The following is a 22,061-nucleotide window of genomic DNA, read 5'->3' on the forward strand; positions in this document are numbered from 1 at the left end:
GGCTTGTTATCCCAAGGAGAGGCTCTGACGTGCTTCAAACCAAAAGCACTGCTTCAGGTAGAATAAACAAACAAATTTATTAACTACAAAGATAGATTTTTAAGTGATTATAAGTCAAAGCACAACAAGTTGGATTTGGCCAAATGAAATAAAAGCAAAACTCATTCTAAGCTGCTCTTAACACTTTCAGTGCCCTTAAACTTAGATGCTTCTCACCACCGCTTGGCTGGTTGCCCTTCAGCTAGGCTCTCCCCTTTTGATCAGCCCTTCAGTTGCTTGGTGGTGGTGTCTGTAGATGGAGGTGGAAGAGAAAGGCAGAGCACGGCCAATGTCTCTTCCCTTTTATCATGTTCTTCCCTCTTGGCTTTTGCCGTCCCTCCCGCACCCCTTCAGGGTCAGGTGAGCATTACCTCCTTGTAATCCCTGACTGATAAGGGAAGAGGGGTGATTCTCTCAGGAGTCAAAGAGCTCCTGTGTTGCTGCCTAGGCCCATGTTCTTTGTTCTTGTGAGGCTGGGCTGGGCTGGGTTTGTCCCATACATGCCCTGATGAGGTGTGAACTGCCTCTGTTCCTGGAAAGTTTTGCCTGGGCTTGTTTTAAGCCTTGAGGACACATTTTCAGCTTCATAACTATATACAGTAAATTACAACCTTTAACATTATTATAACAATGTTCAGTGCATCGTGAGCCTTCCGAAGACACCCGACATGACAAACTTTGTATTGGATACCACACAATCATATTATAAGAATGAAAATGGGGATGCAGGGTGTTTCCCCAAGATAGTCTTACATTGTGAGTTAAATGTTCTTTAGATGGGCCACTCAATTTGAATAGTCCTTCCAAGATGTGCTGGCTAACTAGTTTGCTCCTGGGCTAATACCCACAAGCATTTGAAATCCAGGTTTAGAGCCAATACTCATAACTTCAATTACAAAAATGATACATGCATACAAATAGCATAATCATATTCAACAAATCCTAACCTTTCCATAGACACCTTACTTGACAACCTTTGTACAATATTTGTTGCAATTATATAACAGTGGTAGCAACGATGATCTACATGGTCATATTTTAATCAGATAACATCACAGGTTCTACATTATTTTATTCAATGTTTTATGTGTAAAATGTGTACTATATAACCTCTCATTATAAAAAGGTACACTGTGTAGGTGAAAAGAGCATTGTCATAAGTGAGTGTGGTGAACGTATCCTCCCCTTATTACATTATTTCTTATAGGGAAAAATTCCCCAGTTTATATGGTTTTGGTATCCATCACCTTTTTTCAAGAACGCAACTCCAATATATATAGGGGAGCCTCCTGTAGTGTTCTTCCTGTGGATTTAACTCACCTGCTATATGGACCTAATAACTCCACCTCCCCAAGAGGCATAATGCTTAGATCAATGTAGTTAGGTTGACGTAGAGTCCGTACAGACACTATGATGCTTGCATCATTTGTTGCTGCCTTTGACAGCTGGAGTCCCGCTGTCCCGAGGCTCACAGCTGGAGCCCTCGTGCCCCAGGATTGTCGGTGCCCCACAGTGCCCTACTTAAGTCAGGTTTCATAGTAGCAGCCGTATTAGTCTGTATTCACAAAAAGACAAGGAGTACTTGTGGCACCTTAGAGACTAACCAATTTATTAGAGCATAAGCTTTCGTGAGCTGCATCCGATGAAGTGAGCTGTAGCTCACGAAAGCTTATGCTCAAATAAATTTGTTAGTCTCTAAGGTGCCACAAGTACTCCTTTTCTTTCTACTTAAGTCAGTGCATGCACTCCTGGTGAGGATATGCACAGACAACAGAAGGAGTGCAGTGTGGACACAAAGAGCCTATTTAATTACTGTGGTGGCTGCAGGTCGACCTAACTTACTTAATTTTGTAGTGTAGACATGAGAGTTCCTCACACCAGTTCAAGGAGAACTGATGTTAATTTCCTTAGCACACTTTTAAAGTTAGTAACTACTTGTTCTTATAACCTTTTAAAATGCTACATGATGTATTTGAAGGGAATTATCAGGTTGGCAAGATGAAGAAAACTTGCTGTGTCCTTTTGTAAGAGTAGAAGTGGTATTGTGCCTGAGGAAATAGAGAACCTATAGTTCTCCTTAGTTTCTCTCTCTAGCTGAATATATAGTTTTAGGCAGCTCTAACAGAAGTCAGGTCATGATTCCTAAGATTTACTGTCACCCATTCTTATTGCGTCCCCTGTAACTAGGCAATCAAAATATTTGAAAGAGAGTTTGATTGGGTTGGTATTGGCAGTATGGTATACTAGTGTCTTTTGTGCTACCACTTTGCTCTCCAAAGCTTTAACTTTAATTTTTAAGTCTATATCTATTGTGGCTGAGATGCACTCAGGCCCTGTCTATGCTGCCACTTTATAGCGCTGCAACTTTCTCACTCAGGGGTGTGAAAAACACACCCCTGAGCACTGCAAGTTACAGCGCTGTAAAGTGGCAGTGTAGAGCATGCACCAGCACTGGGAGCTACTCCCCTCTTGGAGGTGGGGTGGGTGGGTGTGTATGTGTGTGGTGTAGTGGTGTGTTTTTTTTTTTTTTTTTTTGTTTTGTTTTGTTTTTTAAGCGCTGGGAGAGTTGCTCTGGTGTGGGGACTCCCAGCACTGGTGCCATGACTACACGGCCACATTAAAGCGCTGCTGCAGCTGCACTTTAACGTTGCTAGTGAAGACATGCCCTCAGTTTGTTTTTGAAGCTAAGTATTGCAGTTATACCTTCCTGCTTTTGAAAAACCTGAAGGGAATAGCCGTAAGACGTGTGAACTGCAACATTCATTTCAATTAGTGCTGACTTGGATGCTCGGAGAAATCTAGCAGTGTACAGAGTACCTGCTGAATGGGGAGTAGAGTCTAGAGAACATGCATAGTCATATTTTAAACATCAGGCTAATCTGCCGTAAGTCGCGTCTCATGTAGGCAGAGTATTTAGTAGAGCTCTACTACTATTTATCAACTTTGATTCCTGGACTGAAGTATAGTAAAAATAACTTTATTTTCAAATATATCAGAGTCTGTATCAGTGAGGTGAACACTTCTGAACATCCCATAAAGCTTCAGGCAGTATCACATAGGAAATGCTGATATCAAGTCATCTAAGAGAGAGGCTGGTGACAAGATTCCACAAAGACGCTAATAGCATTTGCAAAGACAAAATGCTGTGTAATGTAAAAATAAATAAATAAATTATGTGGCTATGTTCTGTAAGTTCCTTAGGATAATATTAAAAAACCTCTTATTGACACTAAAATTTTGTATTTGATATTTTAGCATGAATGTGTAAAGGCTTAATCTAAAAAGATGTGAGCCTTTTTGGCTAAATTGTATGGCACTGACTTAGTAACTCTCTTATTCTATTTAATGCATGACTTTATAAACTGTTAACTGTTAATAAAATTATTTTATAGGTTTGCCAGAATCTATCATTGCATCTGCATGCTCAAGAAGTGGCCAGAGGGTTCTACATGTTGACTCGTAAGTTACTCCAGTGATATACTTCATTGATCATTTAAGTGTTCGGAAATAGATTACAATCTCTAACTTGGACTGTTTATAGATACTAAGGTCAGAAGGGACCATTCTGATCATTTAGTCCGACCTCCTGCACAGCGCAGGCCACAGAATCTCACCCACCCACTCCTATGAAAAACCTCACCCATGTCTGAGCTATTGAAGTCCTTAAATCATGGTTCAAAGACTTCAAGGAGCAGAGAAGCCTCCCTCAAGTCACCCATGCCCCATGCTACAGAGGAAGGCGAAAAACCTCCAGGGCCTCTCCAATCTGCCCTGGAGGAAAATTCCTTCCCGACCCCAAATATGGCAATCAGCTAAACCCTGAGCACATGGGCAAGATTCACCAGCCAGATACTACAGAAAATTCTTTCCTGGGTAACTCAGATCCCATCCATCTAATATCCCATCTCAGGGGATTAGTCCTATTTACCCTGAATATTTAAAGATCAATTACTTATCAAAATCCCATTATCCCATCATACTATCTCCTCCATAGACTTATCGAGTAGAATCTTAAAGCCAGATAGATCTTTTGCCCCCACTGCTTCCCTTGGAAGGCTATTCCAAAACTTCACTCCTCTGATGGTTAAAAACCTTCGTCTAATTTCAAGTCTAAACTTCCTGGTGGCCAGTTTATACCCATTTGATCTTGTGTCCACATTGGTGCTGAGCTGAAATAATTCCTCTCCCTCTCCTGTATTTATCCCTCTGATATATTTATAGAGAGCAATCATATCTCCCCTCAACCTCCTTTTAGTTAGGCTAAACAAACAAAGCTCCTGAAGTCTCCTTTCATAAGACAAGCTTTCCATTCCTCGGATCATCCTAGTAGCCCTTCTCTGTACCTGCTCCAGTTTGAATTCATCCTTTTTAAACATGGGAGACCAGAACTGCACACAGTATTCTAGGTGAGGTCTCACCAGTGCCTTGTATAACGGTACTAAAACCTCCTTATCCCTACTGGAAATGCCTCTCCTGATGCATCCCAAAACCGCATTAGCTTTTTTTCACAGCCATATCACATTGGCAGCTCATAGTCATCCTATGATCAACCAGTACTCCAAGGTCCTTCTCCTCTTCCGTTACTTCTAATTGATGCGTCCCCAACTTATAACTAAAATTCTTGTTATTAATCCCTAAATGCATAACCTTACACTTCTCACTATTAAATTTCATCCTATTACTATTACTCCAGTTTACAAGGTAATCCAGATCCTCCTGTATAATATCCCGATCCTTCTCCGAATTGGCAATACCTCCCAGCTTTGTATCATCTGCAAACTTTATTAGCACACTCCCACTTTTTGTGCCAAGGTCAGTAATAAAAAGATTGGTCCCAAAACCGATCCCTGAGGAACTCCACTGGTAACCTCCCTCCAACCTGACAGTTCGCCTTTCAGTAGGACCCGTTGCAGTCTCCCCTTTAACCAATTCCTTATCCACCTTTTGATGTTCATATTGATCCCCATCTTCTCCAATTTAACTAATAATTCCCCATGTGGCACGGTATCAAATGCCTTACTGAAATCTAGGTAAATTAGATCCACTGCATTTCCTTTATCTAAAAAATCTGTTACTTTTTCAAAAAAGGAGATTAGGTTGGTTTGGCACGATCTACCTTTTGTAAAACCATGTTGTATTTTGACTGATCCTTGATTCTAAAATATGTAGCCAAAGTTACTGTTGCAAATCAGTTTTTGGGGAGTGAGGGTGAGGGAGAGCTTTGTGAGAATCTCAACATGAACCATTACCCAGCTACATATCTTATGGGGCAAAAGATAGTGTCTGGATTCAAGTACGAGTTGTTGAACCGAGTACAAATGTAGGAGCCCAAACTTAGACACTAAGGGCTTGTATGCACACAAACTACTACAGTGGCACTGTCTCATCTGTGCTGCTGCAGTAGTTCAGTGAAGATGCTACCTATGCTAATGGAAGGAGTTCTCCCATTGGCATAAGTAATTAATCTCCCCCGGGGGAGGTAGCTAGGTCGATGGGAGAATCCTCCTGTTGATCTAGCATTGTCTACACTGGTGGTTGGTCGGTTTAACTGCATCGCTCTACCGTTGTGGATGACCTCTGAATGACCTAGTTAAACTGACCTAATTTCTTAGTGTATACCTGGTCTTAAATTAAAGTGCTTGGTTTTCAGAGTGCCGAGCACGGATTGCTGCTGTTGACTTCAAAGGGAGTTGAGTGCCCAGCCTGAAACGCCAGGTCACATTTTAGGTGACTACCATTAGATACGCAAGCTGGAAAATTTTGGTCAAACTATCCTGAAAACTCCCTACATCAAGTTGCCTTTTTTTTTTTTTTTTTTTTTTTAAACCTTTCATCCACTTTTTTTATTACACTCCACTTGGTCAAGGCTGATTTCCCCACTTTGGCGCTCCAAGTGCAGAAGGTGGGGGCCCGCAAGGACTCTAAAAATTAATACTTGCCAATGCAGGCTTGTATTAAACTCCCAAGGTTGCAGCTTTTCTCTGACTTTGGAGTGGTAGATGCTGCCACCACCCAAGTGCAAAACCCCTTTGAGAACCCAGGAAGGCACACTTGGGAATTCCTTCTCATGGGATACCCTCAAGCCCCCCCCCCCCCCCGAAAGAGCTGAGAAGAAAAACAAAGGAAATCAGCTGTTGTCACCAGCTAATTAAACAAGAGCAGAAACCTCTTAAGACACACACATCCAATTCTGTTTTTTAAAAAAGGTAAACTTTATTAATAACAAGAAAAAATAGATCTGGGACTTAGGTTTTTGCTAGATTAAAAAAAAATTACAAGGATTAAGCATCAAGAATAGCTCTCTTGAGGTCCAGTTTAAAGCAAAACTGGAGTTAGCACAGAGGAATCCACAAGCCATAAAGAAATAAAAGGGATAAACCTAATTGAGTCTTCCTAAACATTTCCTGATCTACTTACATATCTGGGTTTTAAAAGAGTGGTTTCTAGGTATGATACTGATAATTTTTCATACCTGGCCCAAGCTTCTCGCAGCGTAACTGCTCCCTGTCTGCCTCTCCCCGAGAACAACAATAACAGACAGACAAAAGGGGAGTCTTGTTTCCATTTTAAAAAGTTCTAGCCTTCCCATTGGCTCTTTTGGCCAGGTGCCCACTCACTTCCCTTTACCTATGCATAGCAGTGAGACTTTTTAACCCTTTACAGGTAAAGCAAGTAGAGAACAGCAACTAAGAGGGATTTTATAGCTAAGTGGCTGACTGGGTTCATCAAAGGGAGCTCTTCCTCCCTCCCCCCTTCATTTATCACAGCCTCCCTAGTTTCCAGCCTTATGTTGTTGCTTTACAGTTCTTTTCTCTTCCCTGCTGTCATTTGTCCAAGAGCTTCCAAGTGTCATGAATTTATTGTGACGTGCATTTGGTAGTCCTGCCACCTGCGGTTCAGCCTCACTCATCTAGAAGGTCTAATTCCACCTGTGGACACTGAAGGCTGCTGTGGAGGCAGGCTTCTAGTGGATTGTTCTAGATAGGTTCTCATATCAAGCTCATCATCATAGTATCTGAATGCCTTCCGATAGTCATAGTCATGTTGCTTAAGGTACTAACATCTGTTGTATGTGTTCGCTCATCCTCTGCCCACCATTATCACTTGTCCTGCTTGTGTTCATTTTCAGCCAGCTGTTTATCCATGAGCTAATCTCATTCAAGCAGTAGGCCATTTTGGTGGTGGTAGTGAGGTGGTAGGTGGTGAAGGATAGGTAGAGCTATGTGTTATCTGGCATCCAGTCCATGTCATCTGACTAGTTCATCTAATTGCTGCACGTATATGTTGAAAAGAATTAGAGAGAGAATTGATCCTTGTGTGACTTCACAAGTGCGGGGTCTGATAGGAAAGATGTAGTTTCCCATCACTACTTATTGTCCCTTCAGAAAAGTCCCTTTAGAAAAGACTCAGATTGTTTTAGTGCATTATCCTCAATCCATACCACCTCTTTCTGGTGAGACAGCAGTATCTCATGGCTGACAGTGTTGTGTACTGCAGAGAGGTCCTGGAGGATGATCTCCATTGACAGGAGATCATCCAAAAGTGCCACTAAAATGATTTCAATTCTGTTTCTCCTTTGACTGCTTTGCTTCTGAATTCATGCAGCGAAATAGCCCGTAGTGAGAGCAGGGGAGGAAGTGGGAACAGCACTACTGCAAATTCCAAAAGTTCAAATCATGAATCTATCCACCAAAAATCATAAAATTGGCTTAAAAATCACACATTTAAAATAATGAATGTTGGGTTTATTTGCCTTCTAGCCTTTGCGTCTTAAGAGTGCATATGGTTCACATTGGTAAACTTTTCTCTGCAACCATTAGGGATAGATGCGTGTTTTTTGTTTTGTTTTTTTTAATGAAAGCTGAGATTCTCATGCAATGTGATTCCATCAGTTGCGGTTTAAAGAAAATACTAAAAATTGTGAAAACTCATAGGAGTTGGTCTTTTGGTGGGCTCAGTATTAGCACATGCCCCGGCTCCACAATGTGCACTGCAACCCCCAGTAAGACCCTTTGTATCTGCAGCCAGACCTTTGCCCCCCAAGAAGACCCACTGCTTCATAGCCATACCCTAGCTCTCTGTCTCCCTGAAACCTCAGCCAGATTCCAGTCCTTTTTTCCTCCATGGAGACCACATCCACGAATTCCCCAGCTACCAGGGCCCAGACAAAAACCAGCACCCAACCAGCTACTTCAGATCCTCAGACATCCCAGCACTCCATCCAACTACCCTAGGCAACGCTGAGGTATCTGAGCCTTCCCAGTTACCTGAGAGACCTTCCAGCACTCACCTAATTTAGCAGTCCTAGACATCTGCCAGCACCTCCACCTAATCCAGCACTCTTAGATACTTATTTTCCTCTCTTCCTGCCCTAGCCATGTAGCCTCCAAGCTTTGTAGAGCTCCCTGTCCTCGTCCTCCCCCTTGCCCATATCTAGTTGGGGAAGTGTGTATTGTCCATAAACTGAAATTTATGGTCGTATGCAAATTATATGAAAATATTCAAAATTAGTTTATTAAACATGCCAAAACTGTCACATGGAGATGCACAAAACTTGCCTCAGTCAGTAGCAGCAAAAGGGGACAGTACAATGCAGTGATGGGAGATAGGGCACTTCATGAACAGAATAGGGTTGTTTAGCAGTGGGAGGTGATGTGCATCAACCTGGCCCTTGCTACAGTGACCAGAGACCATCCCCCAGTATCACGAAAACTCTGGGAGCTGGCCAGTCCCTAAATTGGTTAATACAAAAGTGTTTACATCATAAGGTTATGGGACATCACAGTTCAATACTTCAGGCTCCAAGTTTAATTTTGAAATTGAGTTGGGTGGAGAATGTCCTGTAGATAGAAAATATCTTTTTTCTTTAAGAATCTTTAAGTACTTCATCAGTATGTGATAGAGAATCTGCAATAGCGCCAGCAAAGAGCGGGTAGAATCCTAGAGGTGTGCATGAGGCATCCATAAATACTTAAACAGGAGCCATGTTAATTACAAACAGTACTTGGAGCATAGTAAAATGCTAAATTTTGTAGGGGAATACAGTATGTATTTTAAAAAATAAACTTGACCATTAATAGGCACCTTTTAAGACCTAGGATTACTAAATTATGATCAGTTAATTTTGGACTTTAGATTTCACCTCCCACAGAAACCACAATATTCTGAATTTACTATTCAGTTCTTTGTTGAATTTGATAATTGCTTCTCATCTTATTTCTCCAACTTTAGTATACAGTGTATATATAGTATACTATTAAGCTATGTAATAATAGCTGGCTACTGTAGCTTCGATTTAGACTATCCGTGTCTCTTTGGTAATGGTAAAAGACCTGCAAAAAAACAACCTACAATCTCATATAAGTAGGCAGCAATTAGAACTGTGGAATGCAGATTTTTATTATTGTTTCCTTTAATTGTTTAATTACATTCATACATGCTTTTGCTTTCATTTTAATTATGAAAATGAGAATTTCCACATCTAATGATACTCTTCTGCTGTGGAGTGAATTTTCCAAATCTTGTACAAGCTAAAGGCTTTCCAGGTCACAATGCATCATAAACTAGAATTCATATATGGGGGGGGAAGGGGGAGAAGGAGAATCTGACTTTTATACTGTACAAAAAAAATTAATAGGCACATTTTACAATGGTTATCTGCTATTTAATCTTAAATTAAGTACTACTGTAAAAAGCCATTGTCAAGGGCATTATAGATTTTATTTGGGAGGAGTTATAGTTCTGCTAAACTTTTCAAGATTTTTTTCTGACTTGAAATAATAGGAATATTCTTATTTTATTCTGTGCAATATTCTATGATCTTCATTTCTAGATGAATTTACAAATTTAATCTTATTCAAATCTGCTATGTTCAAAATGTAGTATTTTATATCTTGGGTTAATGCTTTGAGGATTATGGATTAAATTATTTCTAAAGATGGGAATTTGAGCCTACTGAAATGCTTATTAGTGTCATCTACACTATTATGATGAATGTCTGTCTACCTTTCTCTGCAAATGTTTAAAGAAGTTAGATATGGAATAGGTGTAAGTAAAATTTTGAAGTATTTTGTGTGTGTGTTTGCATTCATTACCATGTGTTGATCATTGTACCACTTTTAATCTCCAGCCACTGTTTGTATTGATCATATTATACTGCATAGGTGGTGATGGTAGATGGTTTTGAAGTGGACTAATATAAAATCCTAAGTACTCGCTTCTGTTGACTTATAAACACTGTCCAAGCATCACCATCAATGGCAGCTAATCTTATTCAAAATAGTCACGTCATTGCAGCGTTGCCATAAATTCCTGTAGACAGATTTTTAAACTCAAGTTAGCTTCTGCCAAAGTGTAATTGAAGGAGCCCTATTTCTGTGTGCCAGCTATCTGTCTCAATAAATGTAAAATCTGTGGTTATTTTCAGAGAGCTACATTTACTGTAGATATTAATGAGCTGTTGACATGTGAAATTTCAAGGATAGATGTTAAGTGATTTAGAAAAGTAATTTGCAATTCAAAATGATGACATCGGCATTTAGTTTAAACTTGAAGTTGCTAAAGAGAGGTATATCAAGACTAAAAGTTGATTACTTTGTGAGCTGAATGTATCTCCCACAATAAATGTTTATGCATATGGGACTTTTTTTCTTAACATGTGCTGTGTTCTATTTTTATTTAATTTTTGAGCATGTTGGGGTGGATGGTGGAGATAGAAGCCTTGAGTGGGAAACTTTCTTCAAACTAGCTTTGTTTCTGTTTAGTTTCTGGAATGAAGATTCAATTTAAATTGCTCCCTTGTCTTTCACAGAAAGGGTTGTCTAAAATTTCAGACTTTTTAATATTCGTTTGCACCACTTCACGCATACTGGAGATAAAAAGAACAGGAGTACTAGTGACACCTTAGAGACTAACACATTTCTTTGAGCATAAGCTTTCGTGGGCTACAACTCACTTCATTGGATGCATAGAATGGAACATATAGTAAGAAGATGGAAAAGTGGAGTAAGAGGCTGGAGTAAGAGAGAAAATGCTGCTTCTCTTCCTGTTGAGATTTAGAGGCAGTTCTAAAGCTGTCGGTCAAGGATAGCATAAGCTCACGAAAGCTTATGCTCTAATAAATTTGTTAGTCTCTAAGGTGCCACAAGTACTCTTTTTTTTTCTTTTTGCGAATACAGACTAACACGGCTCCTACTCTGAAACCAGTCAAGGATAGGTAAAGGAACATAACAAAAATGTTCTGCCTTTATAAAGGGACTGTGATATGCTCAAATGCTCCTATTTTGTTTGATCTAGTGACTCTGTGCATATTAGCAGTATAAGTTACTTTAAATTCTTTTTGGAGGGCATCTCTTTTTTACAGAGCAAAGAGAAATATCAGTCTATGCTCTGAACTCTTAAGATGCTGTCTTCTCTACCTATGCCTTAACAATAAATGATGTGTAGCTCAAAAGCTTGTTTCTTTAACCAACAGAAGTTGGTCCGATAATAGATATTACCTCACCCATCTTGTTTCTCAAAAGAATAAGTGTCAGTCAAGCACATGCAGAAACTCCACCTTCCTCAATATATTACATTAGTTTCCTTCTCCTTTGTTTGCCCCTCTTTCCAGACTTAGGTCTTATCCTATCTCACTGATATGTCCTCCTGCATGTTTCTTAAACTAAAAATTAAGTTATCTGTTTTTTACCTACGTGTTTAGCTGAAGTTTGCCCTGCTGGTTGGTTCAGTTAAGAGGAATTTATAATAGTCAGATATTTTGATGAAATACTGTTTCTTTAAAAAAAAAAATACAAAGTCCTGTTTCCCTGAACACAGGAGGATTCAAACAGAAGGTGACACTTTCTTTGCTAACACTTCCAAGCCCCTTTCCAGGCAAAACTCAACCCAAAAGTTGCGTGTCAACTTTTTTACAAGGTCATGCTACAAATCCTTCTCTGGCTTAAAGGTTTCTTGCTGCCCACTCTCCTGGCTTCTCTGTTTTTTCTGCTCTTTCTCTCAGAGGTGTACAAACCTACACAAAACAATAGCCAGCAAAACCCCTACACCTGTGTCTGTTTCAGATGGTGACGTGCACTTGTTTTGGAGGTGAAGGGCCATATTATTTTAGCTCTTTTATCCCATAAAGGAGCATAAGGGCTTCTTGAGACTTTTAAATGAATGGCACCCGATACACCCCCCTACTTTTAAAGAAGTTTAATCCAACCCCTGCCAGTAACAGAAAATGAATTTTTCTCCCTATTTTCTGCAATACTTTTGAAAACTATCCTTCCTTTTTAAGCACAAAACTTGAGAACTCTGATTCTTCACATCTGAGCTTATGCCAAATCTCGTTGCTTCTGTTATATTTCTAAAATCTACCCTTTCCAGGCTGTCCCCAATGCTTAAAATCCTGCTTCATGCCCTAATTCTTTCACCTGTAACATGCCTCTTTTTAGACTCCTGCACTCTCACCTCTCCTTTTTTCAACTCATCCAACGTTCTGCACCTAAAGTTCTTTCTTGCCAGTGTGAGGGTGAAAGGTGTGTGACATGATCATTCACTGATTTCTTGAATCTTTCCACATAAAATTTAAATTTCTCAACCTCGCATCTAATGCTCTGCCTTTTAATTCTGTTAGGTCTCCCTAGGCTCTGTTTGCTAGAAGCTGGGAATGGGCAACAAGAAATGGATCACTTGACGATTACCTGTTCTGTTCATTCCCTTTAGGGCACCTGGCATTGGCATTTCCCATCAGATTCCTCCATGCTGCAATTTGCGCTGTCCTCTTTACACGTTGTTGCTCTTCTGTCTCCGCTTCCTGCTTTCATCTTGATTCACTTTTCTCCTTGCTCCAAGTGTCAAGTACTCGGTGTCCTCTCTCCTTAAAATTCCTATTTTATATGACCACCCAAAGTGTGGTAGGCCCCTGTACACTTCTGCCATCTGAATCTCTACAGTTTGTCCTGCCTCTCTATCTAAATTTATCAGAACGGGTAAGTTTTATAATATAACTCACATTATTTGTGTTTAACTCCCATCCTTCCTCTTTACCCTTTCATTTATGTGAAGTTATGAAGCTAATAAATATTTAATAGTAAACCAGAGAGGGAAAAGGACTCTTCAGTAATGCATTGGTCTTTTGATTCTTCTCCAAGAAAAGTGAGGAAATTTGTTCTCTGGGTCAAAAAGACTTAATTCAAATATCTTTTAACCTTGATAATTAAGACTAAATTGCAAGAATTTTACCAAAAGAAATTGAGTGGTTCTGGTTAATGAGTGATTCTGGGAAACAAGAAGGAGTCTGTTCTATTTAACTGTGTTTTGGAGCATGTAACTATGGCAGAATGGGAACTAATAAACACAAGAGTTTTAACAGGTAATACATGAAATAAGTCATTTTATAATCAGCTCCTTAAAATCAATGTGGCAGTAGCTTCCCTTGCAAAAGACAACTATTTTGATGGGAGGAGACTTTTTTTTTCCCTGAGAAATCAAATAAAGGATAGACACATGCAGGCAGCTCTCGGGAGAAATCATGAAGCATAGCAGCTTCTCTTCAGACATCAGCAGCTTTGACTTGTTTTTCCTCAGCTATTGTGACATGACATTCAGAAAGGCAGCCAGCCTAACAGAGACATCTACAAAAGATGTTACCTGCTGCTGCTTTTGTATTGCGTGCATTCATAGGTGGTCTGAGTTTCTGGAGTTGATCCATCTCCTGGAATGACGCTGCTTGGTGTTACCTTTAGATTGAGGCCCAGGAAAGCTGATCAGCAGGAAATCATTTACATTCTCAGTGGCAGGTTTCAGAGTGGTAGCTGTGTTCGTCTGTATCAGTAAAAGCAATGAGGAGTACTTGTGGTAACTTGGAGAATAACAAATTTTATTTGAGCGTAAGCTTTCGTGGGCTAAAACCCACTTCATCTGATGCATGCAGTGGAAAATACAGTAGGAAGATGCACGCGCACGCGCGCACACACACACACACCATGAAAAAATGGGTGTTGCCATACACACTAGAACGAGAGTGATCAATAAAGGTGAGCTATTATCAGCAGGAGAAAAAAACCTTTTGTAGTGATAATCAGGATGGCCCATTTCCAACAGTTGACAAGAAGGTGTGAGTAACAGGAGGGGGGAAAAATAAGCATGGGGAAATAGTTTTACTTTATGTAGTGACCCATCCATTCCCAGTCTTTATTCAAGCCTAATTTAACAGTGTCCAATTTTGTAAATTAATTCCAATTCAGCAGTCTCTTGTTGGAGTCTGTTTTTTGAAGTTTTTTTGTTGTAATATTGCAACTTTTAGGTGACCAAAGAGATTGAAGTGTTCTCCAACTGGTCTTTGAATGTTATAATTCTTGACATCTGATTTGTGTCCATTTATTCTTTTCCGTAGAGACTGTCCAGTTTGGCCAATGTACATGGCAGAGGGGCATTGCTGGCACATGATGGCATATATCACATTGGTAGATGTGCAGGTGAACGAGCCTCTGGCTGATGTGATTAGGTCCTATGATGTCCCCTGAATAGATATGTGGGCAGAGTTGGCAACGGGCTTTGTTGCAAGGGTAGGTTCCTGCGTTAGTGTTTTTGTTGTGTGGTGTGTGGTTGCTGGTGAGTATTTGCTTCAGGTTGCGGGGCTGTCTTTGGTCTTGGATTTGTTTAAACTGTTCATGGAGACCCTAGATAAAATGGTAGTTGGCAGACCAAGAAAATATCCTATACATGGATTAGCAGATGAGAGAGTTCAAATTCTTTCCAGAGCCAAAGCATTCCTTTGCCAGCCTTGATCACCTAGAATTTACAGAAGATATTCTGGGTTTTTCTACTAGTAATCATGGCTTCAAATTCAAGAGATTGAAGACCAGACTTTTGTTCAGATTTTTCCATTAGCCTCAGACAGAAATTTCGTTGGACTACTTGAAGGCTTTACCCAGAATTCCAGATTCCATAGCAGAAGTTGTGAGCAAATGGCATTCAGACAACAGATGAAATTGCTTCTAGAAGTAAAGTTATTCCAGTCTTCAGTTTTGTATGAGAAAATTAAATCTGTAACAACAAAATATATGTTGAAACAAGCAGGTAGTATATATGTAATATTTCAGGTCCATATCCAGAAGTTAATTCCACTTATTCCACTACTGTGCATACTTCCCCATTATTAATCCATCTTTTTTTTTGTCTGCTAGGACAGCTGTAAAACAGGAAGATTCTAGTCCTTGAGAATTTAAGAGTAGTGTATTACACAGGATTGGACCCCTGGCATTGATGGATCAACACTAATCCCAGAGAATTTCCTAATTTTGATTGCTCTACAAAATAATACATGAATATCTCAATCTGATATGACCATTTCTTAAATTTATTAAAATCCTGATAGTTAATGCTCTTCCTTTCAAACTGTCTACCTCTTCATGGGTTTTTATCAAGAATTTTGCTATCTTTGTCACAGCTGAGATTACATCCCTACCTGTATCTGGACAACATTCTTTTCAGAGTATTTTGAGGGAAGAATTGACAGAGGTTTCTACTGTCACATAATGCAAGTCATACACAGATGTATTATAAATTCTGAAAGGAGCATATTCATGCTTTTAGAAAAGATCCAGACTTCAGGTGATAGGAGCTTGGGAAAGGCATTTCAAAGGACAAGATTATTGTGATTCATTTAGAAATAGTGGCATGCATACTTAAAGAAATCATACACTCCTGTGAACATTGTTTCGGACATAAGAGACCATTATAGAGACTTTTGATTAAAATAAAAGGCACAGTACTGGCAAGAAAAAGAAGAAGCTTTATCTTAGTTTTAGATGTGTCAAAGGTGTACCCTACTGAGAAAGATTAGACCACTGCTGTCAATTATTCACAGAATGTCCCATCACTTTATTACAGCATGTTAATACTGCTAGTTCTTCTTGCTGAAAATTTATTTAAAATAAAGGATGCATAAAGTTAGATTAGTTTTAAATTTAGGAAGGCCAGTCTTACTCAGTTTTACATAGTTTTTTTTGTTTGTTTTTTGTTTTGTTTTGTGTTGTTGCACATTTCTTGTGACCGCTGCCCTTGCTTGTTCTGACAGCCAGACTGCGTTCCATATTCAGGGAAACTTGCAGCTAAGGTGGCAGGTTCCCTTGGCAAAATAAATCTTGGTGGCTACATTTTTTTATAATCCCAGAAGACGCAGATTAAATCACTTTCAGGTATTTGTTTCTGTAGATCTCAGGAAAGAACAAAACAAAATTAACCAGTTTATCTCTGCACCATTGGAAATGTGTATGGGGGGCATACTTGATTGATAACTTGATAAAGGGCTGAGATCTGAGTCAAACTGCTTCTTGATGGACTGAATCAAGTAAGCATCTTTCACGCTCATATTCTATTGATTCCAGATAATAATAAATACACTTAAGTTTTCACTTTTTTAGAGCTTTCTATGATTATGAATTCTCTCTATATAAAATATTTACTCCCTTTTACAGATATGTTGGCTTTCCTAGTGAGTGCTAATGGTGACAGCACTGCAGCTCTTTCCTCTGCTTAAAATGAAAACCGTGGTGGAGGAATTGTACAGCACTGTGAGGTCTCTTACAGAAAAGACCTAGTCCACTTGGGCCGTAAAATCTTAAACTTTAGATTCTACTAAATGAGGGCAACTTTAATTCACTGATAGCAGGATTTTCTGTTATCTTGAGGGAAAATGTCCTATTTATGTTCCTTACTATTTCCCTGAAGTAACTGAAGGACTTTTGTAGGTCAGTTTCTAATCATGAACAATTAGACATTGTTTAGCAGACATCTGTCTTTCATGTGTTAACTAAGCAACAGAGTAGAGCATCATCCTCTGGTTCTAATGAAGTCTTTGTCAGTACATATAACTCTTGTGAAAAACATCCTCTTTTAAACACTTGAGTTGAACTCAAACCCTCATTTTAAACTTTTCCATTTCTGAATTCAATCAAGGAGGAATTGTATGATTTCCCCCCTGCTCCGGTGCAAAATGCAACCTGCCTTTTTTTCTTATCTTTCTGAAAAGTTTAAATAATTACTTAGTGTTTTTAAGCTGCTGTTATAGAAATTTTTAAAATACTCCTCCATTGCAAAAAAAAAAAAAATACACAAAAGAAATGAATAAAGTGCAATTAAAGAAACAGACTTCAGTTCAGGTTTCTATAGGTAATAGTTTTCCCTCTGCTTGATTTAACAACTTTGGCAATATTCTAAGCTCAAACCCTATCTTTCTTCCCAAACATGAGTCTTTAATTTATAATGTAATTTTACTGGTCCGTTGAAGAACACATTCTGGCTTTGATCACTTTTGAAAAGTCCCAACACACTTTAGATAATTGGTATTAGTGTTAAATCCTGTGAGGTAGCATCTCTTTTATTATAGGTGTGGTAGAATCCTTTCATTTTATCAGTATGTTTATATTATTCTTGCTTTCTTGCTTCCTTCCCATAAAAGTATTATTTAAGTTTTACTTAATCTCTTATCCATATAATGGAAAAGCTCACTCGTTAGTGTGATGTTTAGAGAAAAACTTAGGAGAAAACAATAGGAAAAACTTAAAAAGGGAAGCCAGAGGACCAGCTACTTAAAAGGAAAAAGCACAACTATTGACTGACTTTTGTGCTGAAATTAGTAAATTGACAACCTCTTTTCAAGTGGGAAAGAGCAAATATACTGGAGAGCATTCAGTGAGTAGTGACAAATCAGCAGAAATTGGTTCTTTTGGTTCAGAATATAGAATATGTAATTCCGTGAATAAAAAATATTTTTCCTGAAGTTCTGCAGAGTCCCATAAGCAGTATTATAAGTATCCAGTAGCTATATTTTTAGGTTTTTTTTCAACCAAGGTTTTTTTGTTTGTTTTTTTTTCCCTTTGCAGGAGAAGTTACTATGGAGGAAACTGGGCCAGTTTTAGCTTTTCAGGATTATTGTCCTGGATTAAGGAAAACCAGGTAAGGAACTATGACTTTTTTTTCTCTCTCGTCAGGTTTCTAGTATACTATTTTTTGTGAAAATATTCATACATAACAAATAACTTAGGAAGTGCCTAGTACTCTTTGGGTATTGCATATTTAATAAATATTAAAGCCAGAAAAACAGAACTACCATGCATCTCATTTTTATACATGGACAAAACTGGAACATTTTATTTTAAAATAGATAACTCTTAAACAGCAGTGCAAGTAGGGTAGTCCAGTCCAGTATGCCATACCAGAATGATTTTTATAGCCAGTATGGCGTACCTGAAAGACACAGGTGGAGCAGAACATGGGGCCACTGGGTGGCCCCATACTGGCAGCTCCTCCGGCGTGCCTGTACCGCCTCCGCCCCCGCCCCGTCCTCTGGCGGGGCTGCTGTATGGACCCCAGACAGTCCCAGCTGTGTGGAAGGGCTGGGGCAGGAGAGCCACAACGGAGAAGCTGCTGGTGTGGGGCCACCCAGCAGCCCCATGTTCTGCTCCTTTCATCGCTGTAGTTCCGAAGTCTCCGGCGCAGCGGGAGGACAGAGTCCTTCCGCCTCCTCCCCCCCCAAGGTAAGGGTTGTGTGGATCATGGGCAAGGGGTGGCGAGATCATGGGGGCTGGGGGCGGGGTGGGGAGGACTCTTGTGGAGGATCATTAGTTAAGGACATTGAAGTCAATGGTAAATGGGACAAAATACAACATGGTTTTACAAAAGGTAGATCGTGCCAAACCAACCTGATCTCCTTCTTTGAGAAAGTAACAGATTTTTTAGATAAAGGAAACACAGTGGATCTAATTTACCTAGATTTCAGTAAGGCGTTTGATACCGTGCCACATGGGGAATTACTAGTTAAATTGGAGAAGATGGGGATCAATATGAACATCAAAAGGTGGATAAGGAATTGGTTAAAGGGGAGACTACAGTGGGTCCTACTGAAAGGCGAATTGTCAGGGTGGAGGGAGGTTACCAGTGGAGTTCCTCAGGGATCAATTTTGGGACCAATCTTATTAAATCTTTTTATTACTGACCTTGGCACAAAAAGTGGGAGTGTGCTAATAAAGTTTGCAGATGATACAAAGCTGGGAGGTATTGCCAATTCAGAGAAGGATCGGGATATTCTACAGGAGGATCTGGATGACCTTGTAAACTGGAGTAATAGTAATAGGATGAAATTTAATAGTGAGAAGTGTAAGGTTATGCATTTAGGGATTAATAACAAGAATTTTAGTTATAAATTGGGGACGCATCATTTAGAAGTAACGGAAGAGGAGAAGGCCCTTGGAGTATTGGTTGATCATAGGATGACTATGAGCTGCCAATGTGATATGGCTGTGAAAAAAGCTAATGCAGTTTTGGGATGCATCAGGAGAGGCATTTCCAGTAAGGATAAGGAGGTTTTAGTACCATTATACAAGGCACTGGTGAGACCTCACCTAGAATACTGTGTGCAGTTCTGGTCTCCCATGTTTAAAAAGGATGAATTCAAACTGGAGCAGGTACAGAGAAGGGCTACTAGGATGATCCGAGGAATGGAAAACTTGTTTTATGAAAGGAGACTTAAGGAGCTTGGCTTGTTTAGCCTAACTAAAAGAAGGTTGAGGGGAGATGTGATTGCTCTCTATAAATATATCAGAGGGATAAATACAGGAGAGGGAGAGGAATTATTTCAGCTCAGCACCAATGTGGACACAAGATCAAATGGGTATAAACTGGCCACCAGGAAGTTTAGACTTGAAATTAGACGAAGGTTTCTAACCATCAGAGGAATGAAGTTTTGGAATAGCCTTCCAAGGGAAACATTGGGGGCAAAAGACCTATCTGGCTTTAAGATTCTACTTGATAAGTTAATGGAGGAGATGGTATGATGAGATAATGTGATTTTTGGTAATTAATTGATCTTTAAATATTCAGGGTAAATAGGCCTAATCCCTTGAGATGGGATATGGATGGGATCTGAGTTACCCAGGAAAGAATTTTCTGTCGTATGTGGCTGGTGAATCTTGCCCATATGCTCAGGGTTTAGCTGATTGCCATATTTGGGGTCGGGAAGGAATTTTCCTCCAGGGCAGATTGGAAGAGGCCCTGGAGGTTTTTCGCCTTCCTCTGTAGCATGGGGTCACTTGAGGGAGGCTCCTCTGCTCCTTGAAGTCTTTAAACCACGATTTGAGGACTTCAATAGCTCAGACATAGGTGAGGTTTTTTGTAGGAGTGGGTGGGTGAGATTCTGTGGCCTGCATTGTGCAGGAGGTTGGACTAGGTGATCAGAATGGTCCCTTCTGACCTTAGTATCTATGGATCACATGAGGTGGTCACAGTGTCCCCCTGTTAACTGCCCCAAATTCCCACTCCCCCCGTACCGGTAAGAAATGGATTCCACTTGCACCACTGCTCCTAAACTAAACTATATCTGGTAATCTCAGTATTATAACTGTTAATTATGGTACACATTATCAAAAAAGGCATCTCTGAGGTATATCTTAAAATAAGATAGTACTGTTTTATATTTAATGTCACTACCTTAGTTTTCAGTAATACTGAATTCTCTTTTATGAGTATAAATGAGACCATACAGCCATGTAATAGGTATACTTTATTAAATGAGCTTTTATAGACTTCACCCATCATGGATATATTCTGAATTCATTGTATCTGTTTGTAAGAAGTGTTCTATTCCATTTCAGTGTCATTAATGGATAAAAAAAAAAACTAATTTGCACTTTCATGGAATATTCCAAGTGAGGATCTCGAAGCACTTTATGGATACTAATGAATTATGCCTCACATCACCACAGTGAAGAAAAGTGTTATCAGTATTTTACAGAATATCAGAACTATTTTATATGCTTGCGTAGCTTGAAACCGGAGTACGTTAATGCTCACTATAAGACTTTGTGCGCTCCAGGAGGATCTGCACGGGCCAGTTAGTGTGCAACATGTTACCACGGATTTAAAAACCTTATACTCCTTTGATGCAGATAAAACCACCATGTAGGCAAGCTGTGGCAGAGCTAAGAATACAATCCACACCTGCTTTTGGGGGATCATGTGGGAACATAGCTCTTTATGCTCATTCTGTATCCTGTGTGTGATATTGAGGGGGGGGGGGGAAGAGGGGGGAAGATGTATATTAATGTATATACGCAAATAAACTGTGTAATCCCAGTTGTTGGCATAATTTATTTCTGGACAGATTGCCATGGTTTTGGTCTAGTTATCAGATCCTGCCTCTGAAAGTTGTCATGTAGCCAAGACAAACACTTTATTTTTAATGCAGATAATGCATTTTTCTATAACCAAGGCTTATGTAATTCATGCTTTTTAATTCATGCCATCCATTCAAAGCTTTTTAAAAAGGGCACTCATTTAGAACAAGGGGGAATTTGAACTATTTTAGCAAATGGATATGCACAGTTACTGCTTTATTGCTTTTAAATTCCTGTTGGGATTATCTACTGAAGTGTTGTGAAGCCAGCTAATCCATAGGAAATAACCACTCCAGTTTAGTCACGTGTGCCTATTTATATTGATTATACTAAAAGTAATAGGGCTGCTCAGTATCAGAACGTAAAATTGGAAGTGAGATCACCACTTTCATATATGTCACACTGTCGTCTGTCTGTTTCATGGTTTTCTTCCTGAACACTTACTCCTTTTGAACCAAGCAGTTAGCCAAAATTCAGGATTTAGCAAGTTGTTTCCATTGGGGGAGAAACTCATGATGAGTCAGGTATTTAAGTACAGTCGTGTCTATTTACAAAGATCGTACAAAGTCCTGTTTCCCTTAACACAGGAAGAGTTAAACTGCAGGAGTCAGTTTCTTTCCTCGCAGTTCCAAGCCTCTTTCCAGCCAGCACTCTCTCTAAAAGTTCTCTCAATTTTTTCTCAGGGCCATGCTACAAGTCTTCCTCTTGGCTGTTTTAGGTGCTTCCGTTTTGCCTTCTCTGTCTCATTTGTACATGCATGCATACCTCAATTTAACAATATCCAGCCACCCTAGGTTTGCATTCAATGATATCACTCCACTCTGGATTAGATTCTTGCATGTGGCTTGTGTTTTAGGTGGT

General features: G+C 39.5%; 1 protein-coding gene across 2 annotated transcripts in view; it reads left to right on the plus strand.

Moving 5' to 3' along the window:
• CHM (CHM Rab escort protein) overlaps positions 1 to 22,061 on the plus strand; it is a 139,872-nt gene that overhangs the window by 24,470 nt on the left and 93,341 nt on the right. The window contains exons 2-3 of one of the 2 annotated variants that reach the window (XM_038415687.2): positions 3,432 to 3,498; positions 17,913 to 17,985. In XM_038415687.2, coding sequence (XP_038271615.1) covers positions 3,432 to 3,498; positions 17,913 to 17,985 — 140 coding nt within the window. The remainder of the gene's footprint in view (positions 1 to 3,431; positions 3,499 to 17,912; positions 17,986 to 22,061) is intronic. The other variant, XM_043491826.1, reaches the window with a different exon arrangement.

This window comes from Dermochelys coriacea, chromosome 9 (assembly GCF_009764565.3).
Source record: "Dermochelys coriacea isolate rDerCor1 chromosome 9, rDerCor1.pri.v4, whole genome shotgun sequence".
In the NCBI taxonomy this organism is placed as follows: Eukaryota; Metazoa; Chordata; order Testudines; family Dermochelyidae; genus Dermochelys; species Dermochelys coriacea.